The following is a 15,151-nucleotide window of genomic DNA, read 5'->3' as shown; positions in this document are numbered from 1 at the left end:
AGTCCATCAAACAGGTAAATTGGGGACTTGGTGTATTTTAACATTTTTGACTTTAAACTTCTTTTAGGACTGAGAATAATGGAGTTTAATTTCCAGCGAGCTACCCCAATAAAGCAGAACAAAGGCATATGTTTGAGAGTTCTGGCTGTGGCCAGAGTAGTCTCACCCCACATATAGTATATCAGCTACCTATGAGCCTACTTCACGTCCGTGAATCAAAGTCTATACTCTTCAGCCTGAACAATTAGTTACAGATTGGATTTCCTTGATGCAAGTTAACATAGCGATTGCAGACTAAGGAAATGATTCCTGAAGAAGGGCTCATGCCTGAAACGTCAACTCTCCTGCTCCTTGGATGCTGCCTGACCTGCTGTGTTTTTCCAGCAACACATTTTCAGTAAAGGAAATGAATGCTAACATTTAAAACTGAGGCAGATACAGGATTTTGCAGACAGCAAGCCAATGTAATTAGTTTTGGATTACTCAAGTGAAGAGTTTGGGTGGATGCAACAGGCTAAATGGTCCCAGACTTCCTTCTAGCCATTAATTAAAATAAAACTAACAAAGCCAAAGATAATTTGCTATAAATAGTTTTATGATTTTCTCCAGAACAGATAGCATCACAGCTGTGGCAAAGTACTTGGATTTGTCCAGAATCACAATGCTTATCCTCAAACCAGCCTCTCTTATTTTCATGAGGGTTAAATTGGGGTCCGGCTAAGGTTCACGCTAGCGATTCCCATTTAAATTATCAGCTGCCTCCACAGAATTGGGCTCTGAAATCCAGTGTGCATATCAGCCCTGCAAAGAGCAATTCTTAGTGCACTTCTTTGATAGCCGAGGTAACCCCTTGGAGAGCTGAAGTAACCCTGCAGTTATGGATCAGGACACATTAGGGACGTGGGTCAGGAGCCCTTTAGGACAACATACACTCAAACCTGCACATCTGCTGGAAAGCTCCATACATGATGATCAATGTGCCTTTGGGCACAACGGTGCGTGGACTTCAGAGGTCTGCAGAGCAGCAGGAAAAAAACTATAGGGAACATTGCTTCAGAATAGTTAACTGTGGAGAGAATTGGGCGTAAATGGTGCATAAATCTTTGGAACTATCCAAGTGTTGATCAGAATAAATAAAAATTATAAACAATTTTTTTTCAATAAAGCAGTCTACAATATAGGAATTTATGAAATAAAATTTAAGTAATAAAATGATATTTTTTCTCCAGTTCACACAGGTACCTGCGAGTACTTTTATTCATGCACTGGATATGGGTTTCGCTGGCAAGGCTAGCATGTGTTCTGGATCCCTATTTGCCATACAGTTGTAGTGATATGCCTACTTAAACTGTTGCAGTCCTTCGTGTGTTGGGACAGCCACAACTAGGAGGGAAGTTCCAGAATTTTGACACAACAGTGAAGGAATAGAAACATAGTTCTAATTGGCTTGGAGGTAAACTTGCAGGTGGGTAGGTGTTCTTATTTGTTTGCTACCCTTGTCCTTCTATTTGGCACTGGCTGAAGTTACCATGAAGGTCATACCTTCTCAGCCTCAACCCTCGCCTGAGGCATAGTGACCTCAGGTTAAATTCACTACCAATCGTCTCTCTCTAATGAGACCGACTGTCAAGTGGTCATCTAAGACTATGGCAACTTTATCCTCAGCTTTACTTGGTCAAGGTTGTGGGTTTGAAAGGTGCTTTTGAAGGAGCTTTGATGAGTTGCTGCAGTACAGTTTGTAGAATGTACATAATGCTGTCACTGTGCATCAATGTGGAAAGGAGCTGGATGATTGTTTTATCTTGGATGGAAAAGAACTTCTTGAATGTTGTTGAAACTGGATACTCAGTGAGTTGACATTTCTTTGTATAAGTGTCCTTTTCCAGTACTAGATTGTTTAATCATTGCTGGCACTGTTCTTCTATATGAAGGTGGTAAACGTAGAAAAGCAAATAAATGCTTATCTATCCAGCCCAACATTCTCTTCTGTGATATGAAAGCTCTCAGGAACATCAGCAGCTACATATCCAAAAGCGTTACTCTGAGCTCAAGAAATATTCCCCCCTGCCCCCACCCCCCTCCACCAGACAGTTGATGATTTCCTGTTTACTAATTACATTTTAACTAGTTTCTGCAAGATTGTCATTTACATGCCAAATATATCTACAGCCAACTATCATAAGAACTAGTCATTTGGTAGTATAGAACCTGAGTATTGCTGAAAAAAAGACATATTTGTCAACATTTTTCATGTCGCATTTATAAGACATTTTCATTCGTAAGAAATATCAACATACTGATGACAGTACTGACACAAGTGGACTCTAATAAATAGATGTATTGGTTAATTTCTCAGGGCAATCAGATTTGACCTGCATTGTTTAATCAAAGCTTGGCAGTCAACTGTCAGTCATCAGTAACTGGTACATTCTTTAGAGCAACACCTTGACAAAACTCTACATGCTACCCACTCTGCATTTTTCCATCACTGTACAAATGTTTCTTACTTTTAATTTGGAATTTCTTGTGGATTATCCTGATGAAACTGAAAAGCTTAAAAAAAACGTCATTTTTCAGCAATCCAATAGTAGATTACAGAATAAATTAATATGCTTTCTGACTACAGTTTAAGTTGTTGGTGCACAATTTATTTCCCTCCCTTATACTGATTACACTCCAAATACTAAACAATGTTCATTCCAATGGCAAATCTTTAACATCTGGTTTCAGTGTGGACACTGTGGATTCATAACCAGAAACAAGAGAGACAAGTCCCAAGATGATAGACTCCAAATAATTCTTATTACGTAATTTATGGCCAGTAGCAAGCAATACATATACAATGAAAGCACATGTCAAAAGCATGCAAAAATTAACACATTGTCACTCTGGAATGCTAATGTATAACAGAAGGCTTTTAATACTGACTGGAATTCAACAGTTCTGTTGAGACCGAAGCAGAAGGAGACTTAAGTATGTTCTGAGTTAATTTCTGTTTGGTGATTAAAATAAGAAATCAATTACAGAAGTTGTGTAGAATCATTGAAATGACTACATTTATCACCATCATGTACTCCACTATGACATACTACAGAGTTATGATTCTCACAAATAGGTCAAAATTATCCAAAGCTCCTAAGTAAATGCTTGTTATGTTCAACATGAAAGTCAACTTCTATGGGCAAATCCATGCTAGTCATGGATCAAACTATACCCTGTGTACGCAGTATGTGGAACACTGTGCCTTGGTTGTTTCCACCCTCCAATATGGTTCTGAGAAGCAGGCTGTCTACAGTAGACACCTCAAGGCACTATAATACCACCACCAATGCTGCCTGCGCAAGATCCTGCAAATCTGTGGGAAGACAGATATACCAACACCAGCATCATAGATAATGCCAACATCCCCAGCATCAAAGCACTGACCACTCCTGATTAGCTTCGATAGGCTTGGCACATTGTCCACATGACCGACACAAGACTCCCCAAGAAGGCACTCTACTGCCAGTTCCAAAACAGCAGGCGAGCCTCAGGTAGACAGAGGCAACACTCCAAGGATACCCTTAAGGTTTCATCGGCAAAGAGCAGCATTCTGTGCCAGTCATGTGATTTACTTTGTCCTGGATGGCGTCAAACGTCTTCAGTATTCTTGGAGCTGCATTAGTCCAAGCAAGTGGGGAGTATTCAATCACATTCTACATGTGACTTGTAGATGGTGCATGGTCTTCGGGAAGTAAGGCAGTGAGTTACTTGCCACAGAATTCCCAGTCTCTGCCCTGCTCTTGGAGATGCAGTATTCATACAGCTGGTCCAGTTCTTTTTTGTTTAAATGTTCACCTCCAAGATGTTGAGAGGGGAAAGATTTAAAAAGAGATCTATGGGCAGCTTTTTCATGCAGAGGGTGGTGTATGTATGGAACGAGCTGCCAGAGGAAGTGGTGCAGGCTGGTACAATTACAACATTTAAAATGCATCTGGATGGGTACATATTCATGTTTTTCGCTGTTTTCCTTACTGTCCACCATCCAAGAGAAAAAAAAGAAATGGCTTTGTAAACAATCTGCTCCCAATACCAAATTGACACTGTGGAAGATGTATCAAGAAGAATCAGCCGCCAAATATACTTCTCCTTACATGGCAAAGTTATTGTCTCCTTCATCAGGTCACACCAATTGGGCTTGATGAATTATCACTGAGCCTGTGCTGCAGTGGTCACCCAGACCATCTTTCACTTCATCCAGAGGTTAAAGATGAGCCATGTCTGCAGAGACATCATTTACAAGGTCTGGATGGGGCAGGACGGTAAGAACGTACCTACAGCACCCTCATCCTGATGGTCACCTTTGTGTGCGGCTGCATTGAGCTGTGTGTAGACCCTCGGTACACAAACATCAAGTGTAACTGATGATCTATCTATCCCAGTGTTACAAAGGATAGTCTTGACAAAGTAGTTGGACAATCCTGTATCACCTGGCTTTGACCATAGGTCTGTCAGGCAGTGGTCAGCTCACAATGTCACCTGTGGGGAAAGTAGAAAATGGTTCCTTCAGCACTGACAAAGTTATTTGGCAGAACGCCTCATCACCAAAACTTTCTAACAAACACGAAGATGTAGCTTGGCTGGTGGTGAACAGGACTCTACGCATCAGATCCTTCATGTGTGCTTGGACTCTGCACCACCACACGCTGTCCTCAAGATGATTGCAGTGGTGAAGAGACTGTCACACATCTCCTTCAAACGCCTTCATGATGCAGGGCTCTGCTCTATGAGCTATTGCCCAGGATTCACATTAAGACAAACATCTCCTGAGTCTAGAGGATCATCAACTCAATGAAAGACATTCTTTGTTCTGCCTGAATCCTGGTGGTCTTCCAGTGCAAAGAATTGACCTCAACCAATTCTAACGTCTAGGTGTAAGTGCTGAGGAATGCACTAAAATGGTCACTGCAGGAAAAGACCACCCAAGTCTTTTTGCTAAAACCTAACGAGGGTCTGTTATGTTTTGAGATACAATTGTAGCCGTAATGGGAATGTAAGTGGATTCCTTTTATTTTTAGAAAATGCCTTTTTTGTTGCAAGTGAATTAAAGCTGTAATGAGGAATGTAACAATTCCACTGTATTAGTACTTTTTGCTTTTACATATAGATAATTAATGAATAGAGCATATTTTTGAAATTAAACAGTGTTGACCCAAGTGTAGGAACAGGGAAATTGTGCTTTATTTCTCAGTAAATTAGAGCTTAAATACTGAAATGTATGAATATACTAGGTGAAAAGAGGACTGCAGATGCTGGAGATTAGAGTCTAGATTAGAGTGGTGCTGGAAATGCACAACAGGTCAGGCAGCATCCAAGGAACAGGAAAATTGACGTTTCAGACAGGATTCCTGATGAAAGGCTCCTGCCTGAAATGTCGATTTTCCAGTTCCTCGGATGCTGCCTGACCTGCTGTGCATTTCCAGCACCACTCTACTGTCCTGTGCTCGATTTTTAAAATGTAGCACTTAATTTAGCATTACCTTGCCATTGCTGAACTACCACTAAAAGCCAATTACATATCCAGAAGAATCTTGTAATTCAAAAACCTACCTTGTTGTACCATTGTGGATCGCAGCATTCCAGTTTTGGACCAAATCTTAATTTGACCATCTTCACCAACTTTGGGAGTACAAATAATATTCCATTAGATGCAAAAGTAAAAGAAAACAGATTGATTTTCTACTTGCAAGTGAATTTCTGTATGATTTAAAAGTGTTCATAGGCTTAGACTAGATTCCCTACAGTGTGGAAACAGGCCCTTCGGCCCAACAAGTCCTCCGAAGAGAAACCACCCAGACCCATTTCCCTCTCACTAATGCACCTAACACTATGGGCAATTTAGAATGGCCAATTCACCCTAACCTGCACATCTTTGGATCGTGGGAAGAAACCAGAGCACCCAGAGGAAACCCACGCAGACATGGGGAGAATGTGCGAACTCCACACAGACAGACAGTCGCCTGAGGCAGGAATCAAACCCGGGTCCTTGGTGCTGTTAGACAACAGTACTAACTACTGAGCCCTTTAGTTTCAATTAATTAACGTGCCATGTAATATTTCTAGTCACTCGGAGTCTCTCTCAGGTATATATCTGTAATCATTACTGACTATAGAGCAAGGTAATAACAAGTAACATTGAAGAGCAGTGTCATCCTGTAGCCATTGTATGATGATCAAATTCGAGGTTGGTCGGTTTGCAATGGCTAGGGAAGGAGAGTCTTTTAGGGATTACTGCATAAACAAACTAAACTGAAGCATTTTCATAAAACAGTCACGCATTGGGAACTAGAAAAAATGGTACTATAACAAGACTGAAAATTGTCAAATAATCTTTTACTGGATTTCACAGTTGTTCTTGTAAATACTATGGAACATTGCAAACAAGTGTGAAGGCAGACTAACTGTTGCAACTGAAAACAAAAAAATGCTGGAAATCACAGCAGGCCAGGCAGCATCTGGCAGACCTCTGAAGAAGAGTCATCCAGACTTGAAACATTAGCCTGCTCCCTCTCTCTCTTTCTCTATAGATGCTGCCTGACTTGGGGATTTTGAGTATATTTTATTTTCAGTATAGACTCTACCATTTAAAGTAATTTGCTCTTAACTGTTACAACTTCCAGATATTTTGCTCAAAATATCTTCTTGGGTGCAAGGAAACAACCAATTTTTATATCGGAGCAATGGAGTCCCACAGTTCTGCATTAGTTAAGTCTCGTGCTGTGCAAATGGAATGGCATAATCAAGCTGCTGCCTTTAAAAGGCGAGAGGGCAATATCAGTTTTTTTCTGACAAAACATCTGTTGCAAGGAACTAGCCGCTAGCTCCCATAACTGCCTCAATTTCAGTACTCTTCACACTACTTCCTTGGACGACTCACCTCCATTCTTCATCTGTTAAATATATTCCAAATTTACTACCATTAAAACCAGAGCTTGAGCTCAAAAAGCAGATTACCATTGATGCCGAAAGATTTTCTTTTGCTTTTATTTCTGAAACCTACTTCTTTGTTTCTGCAAGGATTCCTCTCCACCATTAAAGACTGAGGCTTGACAGCATTTATCCCATTTCGCACACTCCCGTCTATACGAATCATTCTCTGCCATTTCAATCTCCTCAGGCATGATTCCCTGAGCAAAAGACTTCCTTACTTCCCCTTTCCTTCCAGGCTCTTTCCAAAAAAGGCCATTTCCTCCATAAAACTTTGGCTTATCCTCAACACCCATTGCATCCTATGGCAATCTCCATACAAGGAGTTGTAACATCTGCCCTTTCAGTGCTGTCTCCCTGCCATCCAGAACTAATGTACCTTTTGCAAATAAAACAGAGATCTATTTATACTTCATCCAACTCTGGGGCTGTAAATGCTGTGTACAAAGTGGACTTATTAACACTGGGGACAGCAAATACAATAAGTAGTCACTTTACCTAACATCTCTGTTCTTTCTGCAAGTGTGTTAACAACAGAGAATTTTAGACTAAAGATGACACTGCAAATATATAAGCCTTGGTGAGATCATACTGGATAATTGTGTACAATTTTGGTCTACTTACCAAAGGAAAGTACTTGCCAAAGAAATATGGAAAGATTAACTGGACTGAGCATACATTCTCTGGAGTTTAGAAGAATGAAAGGTGATCTCATTCAAACATTAAATTTTTAGAGATCAACGGCAAAGACATTCCCCTTGGCTGTGGGATCTAAAACCTGGCTATTGTCAAAATTAGGTGTAGGTCTTTTAGCACTGTTATAAAGCGGAGGTCAACCCCCCTCCCCCCGATAACTAAAATCAAAACAGTCACAGAGGCTCTTCTTGCCTTACAATCTGCTAAAAGAAGTGGTATAACCTACCTCTCTCTCCCCGAATCTGTTATAAAGGAGTTGTTTAATGAAATGCAATCCTTTCACTCACTCTATAATCAACGAGTAACAATTCATTTATCTAACTCCAACAGTGAACAGATTAACAGAACCACTAACAAAGTGAACAATTCTCCTCGAATTATTATATATTCCCAAATAAAATAAAATAAAATTCTAATGGTCACACTTATACACTAAAACAATAGAATTTAGTTTCACCAAATTTTCCCCCATTTTACAACTTTACATCAACTTCCCAACAAACCCTGAAATGAGAAGGAACTTCTTCACTCAGCTTATGGTGAATCTTTGGAGTTCAATCCTACTCTGACCTCTCAATGCTTAGCCTCCTCAAAAGCTCAGCAGTAGCATGACAACACCCTATTTCAAATTTAACCCTGGTCCTCAATTTATCTGAAACAATAGGTGCTGGTAACAGTGTTTCTGTGCCAGAACCACTGGAATTGACATGTTGTGCCTCTTCATTCATTTTTCATGATCTTTTACTTCCCCTGCCACTAACTCTCTCTTGTCTATCCTGGGGTGGGTAATCACTACCAATAGTATCAATGCCATGAACAGTTTTTCTCTCCCAAATTGTCCAGTCTTTCCAGCACTTTTGCTTTGTATTTCAACAACAAAAAATAAATTGGTTATAGAAAAAAAATGAGGAAAATATTGCTGGCTCAGGGAGCATGTGGTGCATTTGAGCCCAAAAGGAATATGTTCTTCTCCATCCTCAGCACCTGTTTCCCCAGAATGCCTGAAACCTTTGAGCAAATATAGACTTCTATAGTGGATGGAGATACAGAATGAAGAATTATACTTTCAGTTATGCATTTTCCCCAAGGATACAGTATTCCAAATAGGTTAAATTTGTTTTTTATAATACTTCACTCACCTGTTACCAAAGCAGTTCCCTCATAATTCCACCTTCCTGCCAGCACAGCTCCACGATGGGCTTCTACACTTTTTTCTACCCGCCCAGTCTTTGAAATCAGATGAAATTTGCCTTTAACATATATAATGTTACTCATCAACTTTTTGCAAATTAAATACATTACAAAATTAATGCATTACCTATATAAAAAAATTATAATAATTGGTTATACAACAGTTGTATCCAAACTCAATGTATTTAAAGCAAACGTGATCTTGATAGGTGGACATATCATCCACTGTTTTGCAACTCTCTGATGTAACTTCCAGTTACCTTATCTTAGCTCTGCTGCTTTTCCTCCAAATCCATCCAGCATGCTACCTCGCTCATTCAAATTAAAGCTTCTGCAAAACTTACCAATTCATCCATACTTCAAATTATATCACATAACCCTCATGCAATTTCTTGCTAATTGTTTTTCATGACTGTAAAACACCTTTGGACAGAGCATCTCATCTACTTCCTGCACTTCCACCTTCAACTGCAACAAGTACAGAAACCCCCAGTCCTCACCTTCCATCCCACCAACCTCCGGATACATAATGTCATCCTCGACTATTTCCACTGTCTACAAACGGACTGCACCACCAGAGATATATTTCCCTGCCCACCCCTATCTGCATTCCATAAAGACTATTCCTTCAGCGACTTTCTTGTCAGGTCCTCACTCCCCACCCAACCAAACCACCCACCTATCCCAGCACCTTCCCCTGCCACCACAAGATTGTAAAAGCTGCGGCCACACCTCCCCCCTCATCTCCATCCAAGGCCAAAAAGGAGCCTTCCACATCCATCATAGGTTTACCTGCACTTCCACACCTCCTGCTGTGGTCTCTACATTGGGGAACAGGACACCTACATGCATAACACTTCAGAGAACATCTCCGGGACAAGCACGAAGCAACCCCACTGCCCTGTGGCCCAACACTTGAACTCCCCCTCCCACTCTGCCAAGGGCATGCAGGTGCTGGGCCTCCTCCATTGCCAAACCCTAACCACCAGATGCCTGGATTGAGAACGCCTCATCTTCTGCCTTGAGACCCTCAAACCACATAGGATTTCACCAGTTTCCTCATTTCCTCTCCCCTCGCCTCATCCCAGATCCAACCTTTTAACTCTGGACTGACCTCATGTCCTATTCTACCTGTCCATCTTCCTTCCCACCTATCCTCTCCACCCTCCTCTCTGACCTATCACCATCACCCTAGCCATCATCTGCCTTTCGCACTCTCAGCTACCTTCCCTCCCAGCCCCACTCCCCCCCCTTCCCATTTATCTCTCAGATCACAGCTCTCAAGCATCATTCCTGATGAAGGGCTTATGCCTGAAACGTCGATACTCCTGCTCTTCAGATGCTGCCTGACCTGCTTTTCCAACACCACACTCCCAACTCTGATCAGCATCTGCAGTCCTCACTTTCTCCCAATTTTACCACATGGACAAATGAGCTAAAAGAGATTCATTGACATGCTCTCACAAAAATCTTCCCAAAATTTGGCATTGTCAAGTAAAATAGAAACAGAACAAATGAGATTAATCATTTTAAAAATTCAACTAGTTCACTGACAATGCATAATAATTGTTATGAAGTCATGGACTCTGTACATTAGTTTGACTTTAGCAACAGAGTCAGCTATTTTTTGGTGTACTTGTAACACTAAGTATTCCCAAAAATTGACTAAGTGTCAATCCTGGGGAGTTTCATGGAGCCTTTATTTCCATGAGTTCTCCCAAGTTCTTATCTTGTTATATATGCATCAGGCCTCTAGGGGCTATCCTCACACTATCATGTGTTCACCTGCGGCAGATACATTCGGCATTGCTAGGACCATGCCTGATTTCTGCTGCCAGTACTACATTTAATGCCTAGTTGGCCACGAGGTCAATCACTGACACCACAAGTAGGATGGTTACTGGGAAACAAGCTTTGTAAGGCATCTGGCCCTTGAAGTGAGAGGAAAATTTGCATTCTCAAGGATAAAGGCATCATGGCAGCTTCCAGGATACTTGGCAAAGAGTTCAAAAGATGACTACCAATGATTAGAGAATATTTGCACATTGATAGAATCAAACCCTTTTCTGGTGATGAAAGCAAGCTTGTTGAGCTCTCAATACAATGTGTGCACAATCCATAGTGCCAGCTTTGATTGCAAAGCCTGGGTTATAATACTGGCCTTCTTATGAGAAAACAGATGAAGTGATGCGATCTGGCACAAATTGCTTCATTGAAAACCTCAATGCTTTTGTGGACTGAAGTTGAGACACTCAGCACAGGTCCTCAGCGAACCATTAGAAGCAGCCAACAGCATAACATAACATAGCTGCCACCTTGATGACCACAGGGATAATGGCCACCCACTCTGAGGCCGACGTCTCATTTCAGTAGACAGCATAGTTTTGTGATGGTGTCCCAGGGCACCCACGGTATGTAGCATTGATGCACTTCACACATATTGGGAAGATGGCATTGAGGCTGATAGGACCCTCAATAGGTCCAGAGTCTTTCAGTTGTAACTTCATGTCGATGCCATTTGCTGCTCTGGAGTGGCCCTGGGTTTGCGAATGCATTTTTGCCCTCCTCAATTTCTCTGAGCTTTTGTTGTGTTGCAGCCACAGCAACGGATTATCCGTTGCTAGATCCATTGGTCAAAGTTCCTACAAAATCTGTTTTGGTAATACTGGAAACAGATCAATTCTCTGTGACTTGAGCAGTCAGCATTCACATTCCATGCAAGTGTTTAGCATATGGAGAGTCATCCTGTTAAGTATTCAATAAAGGGGGCAGCATTGCACTTAAGGGCATGTTAGCAAATACAATCAACAGTGGGAGGAAATCAGCTGCTTACCCATGAGCAACCGACAAGACCTTGGTGTCTTTGCGATTAATCACAAGTAACACTTTTAAGATCACCGATGATTAGATTAGATTAGATTACCTACAATGTGGAAACAGTCCACACCGACCCTCCGAAGAGCAACTCATCCAGACCCATTCCCCTTCACCTAACACTACAGACAATTTAGCATGGCCAATTCACCTAACCTGCACATTTTTGGAATGTGGGAGGAAACCGGAGTACCCGGAGGAAACCCACGCAGACACAGGGAGAATGTGCAAACTCCACACAGACAATTACCTGAGGTGGGAATTGAACCCGGGTCTCTGGCGCTGTGAGGCAGCAGTGCTAACCACTGTGCCACCGTGCTGCCCCAGATTATTCCTACTTCAGAGATCAATTTTTAAAGAGCATTGTTATGATCATGATTGCTTGTGGTCAAGACGTGAATCCCATTCTGAAGAAAGGTCACAATGGATTTTAAATGCAAACTTTGTTTCTATCTCTACTGATGCTGCCAGATGTTCTGGGTTTCTTCAGCATTTTCCGCTTATATTTCAGATTTCCAGCATCCAAAGTATTTTGCTTTTATTTGTATCCCACATAGTTGATCACAGCTGGCGTTTCAGATGCAGGATTTTAATGATGACAGAGGTCTTTAACACGCACCATGCATGTACCTGATGAATGCAATTGCCCGTTGAAATTCCTCACATCACTCATAAGCAGAGACAGATATTCACAGACAAAAAGAAACACTTACTTTGCCCACTCTAGGCATGATGGCAGCTATTTTTCATTTCTGATACGCACTTGTGATTTGGATGCAAATTGAAGGGCAACACTGGTCATGTTTGCCAGAATGAGTCATAGGCTCAGCCCTATAATCTAAATGACCCCTAAACCTGATATGTCTTTATTTCTTACATTCCTTGTCAACCCAACTGAAGTGACTCCACACAGGCTGGAATTCCATCACCAAGTTTGTTTACACGTGGGAAGAGTCCTTGACACTGATCCAGTTTCCTCCGAGCAAACTCTGAATGTGAATGGAATCTTTGATAGTCCTATTTATTTTACTTATCTTTTTTTCTTTTGTATTTTCCCCCACACTCCCACCTAACAACGGTAGTGCTTATTCTTCCCTAGCACCCTTGTGGTCTATGTGTGCAAGTGTAGACACTTTTGTTTTAAGGATGTGTGACACTCCTGTTCTTTTTTTTTCTTATTATTTACATGTGCATTATACTTGATACTGATGCAGCTCCCTCAGAGCCAGCTCTCAGAGTGAACAGGATGTCTGATACACCTTTTTTTTCTTCACTCACTGATCTACAGTCCTATTTATATCTGTCAGCCAGGGATCCCTGATTGAACCAGGTTAACAGCGTCAATCAGGGAACTGAAATTCTCTGAGGTCCACCTGGCTGTTCTCCTTACAATCACTATACCATCAGTTCACAGTTTCCACACATTACCACTCAACTGTTTCATTTACATCTTTATCTTCCAACATTACCTCCTGAGCCTCCAGTCTACAACTTTGGCAAGCCAATGAATGTGTTGCACTGTCCCACTTTTGAGGTCAGGGTGGTGATGAACGTCAAATGTCAACTCCACTCCCCCCACCTCTTCCAAAGTATCCTATGTCCTCCAAATAGAGTATCGTTATCCACTGTTATATTTGAGTTGCCCTCCTCTTCACAAATATTGACCCTCTGCAGTCCAGCATGTTCTAATCCCTGTAATGGGGAAGTGATCACCTAGTGTTATTATCTCTAATCCAGAGACCCATGTGACGTTCTGGGGATCTGGGTTTGAATGCCAACATGGCAGAAGGTGGAATTTGAATTCAATAAACACCTGGAATTCAGAATCTAATGGTAACCATGAAACTGTTGTCGATTCTTGGCAAAAATGAATCTGGTTCATTAATGGCCCTTTGGGAAGGAAACTGCTGTTCTTACCTGGTTTGGCCTACACAAATCTAGACCTACTGTAATTAGGGACTGGCAATGAATGCAGGCCTATCCAGCGATGCCCACTGTTCATGAATGAATTTTCTTTTAAAAAACTGTCTTCCCCACACAGTGATGGTCCCTCATAATTAGATCATATGATCAGATTCAGTGATAGTCTACCATACTTGGACAAATACACAACATCCTTTTACATCAGAGGTTCCTGCAATGAAAACATTCACAATCATATACACAGTCAGTAGGCAAGACATTTCAGGGGAGGTTGACTCCTGTGTGGCTCTCTGTGCACTTTAGGCATCTGTTCATCATTTTTGTTGATTTGAGCCTGTGCTATTTCAGATGTACTAGGATCATCATTTGTCATTGTCCTTTCCTCTGATGACTATGTTTAGAGTTTCGCACAATGCCATTACATTCTCTACTAAATGTACTATCTCCATCAGATGTTTCAGGTAATGTATTGTTCAAAGATATATTGAGATCTCTATTAGGCACAGTCATTTGTGGATCTTAAATTAATATTATTGTTGTCACATTATTCTGATCGCAAGAAATAACCGGATGTCTTCCCATACTACTACATCGACTCTCATCTGTATGATGCAGAAGACATCAAGACATACAATTATGGCTTGTGCCCACTTATTGCCAGTGTTACATTTCTCTGCCAACACATTTTGACCTTTTGAAAAATGTGGCACTTGGCTATTTTTCAACATAGCCAAGAAAAACTTGGTTATAAGTTTTTATAGCTTATAAAAGCTATATAAGCTTTTATATAGCTTATATAAAAGAAAAAGAAAAACTTTTGCTGTTTCCTGTCAACAATGTCTTTTGTCATTGGTGGGTTCAGCAAATCAAATGACAGTATGTTAAGAGTCCAGTGATATCAATAGGTCATATGTTTGAACTCTAACAGTGACAATCCACCATATGAACTTAAATACATGACACAGATCTCTGACTGTTTTCGGTGCAGCTCTCTGACAAATGCGTAATACCGAACTGTTGCATTGAACATGCAGAACTAATAATGACCCACTTCTAAACTGTACCAATATGGAACCCTTGACCTTGACTGCGTCAAACAACCAACTGACCATGTCAAAGCTCCTGGACTGAGTGCAGATAGTGGCACTGACACCGTGGCAACACTCCCAATTAACAGCAGATCCCTTGACTATGGGAGAATAGCGAATTGCATATGAATGAAATAAGTTTGGATAATAATGAAATGTTTGTATATAAATAAGCTACTCATCGAGTACAGCATGGAATCAGACCCTTCGGTCCAACTCGTCCATGCCGACCAGATATCACACCCCAATCTAATCCCACCTACCAGCACCCGGCCCATATCCCTCCAAACCCTTCCTATTCATATGCCCATCCAGATGCCTTTTAAATGTTGCAATTGTCTTAGCCTCCACCACTTCCTCTGGCAGTTCATTCCACTTACATACCACCCTCTGTGTGGAAAAAGTTGCCCCCT

General features: G+C 41.2%; 1 protein-coding gene across 6 annotated transcripts in view; it reads right to left on the bottom strand.

The window, feature by feature from the left end:
* The window catches only part of ift80 (intraflagellar transport 80 homolog (Chlamydomonas)), a 240,378-nt gene that overhangs the window by 177,064 nt on the left and 48,163 nt on the right, over window positions 1-15,151 (bottom strand). For all 6 annotated transcript variants that reach the window (XM_060834188.1, XM_060834191.1, XM_060834192.1 and 3 more), the window contains exons 4-5: window positions 8,802-8,912; window positions 5,590-5,658 (exon numbers count right to left, since the gene is read on the bottom strand). In XM_060834188.1, coding sequence (XP_060690171.1) covers window positions 5,590-5,658; window positions 8,802-8,912 — 180 coding nt within the window. The remainder of the gene's footprint in view (window positions 1-5,589; window positions 5,659-8,801; window positions 8,913-15,151) is intronic.

The sequence above is a fragment of the Hemiscyllium ocellatum genome, chromosome 13, assembly GCF_020745735.1.
Source record: "Hemiscyllium ocellatum isolate sHemOce1 chromosome 13, sHemOce1.pat.X.cur, whole genome shotgun sequence".
NCBI lineage: Eukaryota > Metazoa > Chordata > Chondrichthyes > Orectolobiformes > Hemiscylliidae > Hemiscyllium > Hemiscyllium ocellatum.
Note: the sequence above shows the minus strand (reverse complement) of the source record. Positions and strands in the feature narration are given on the sequence as shown.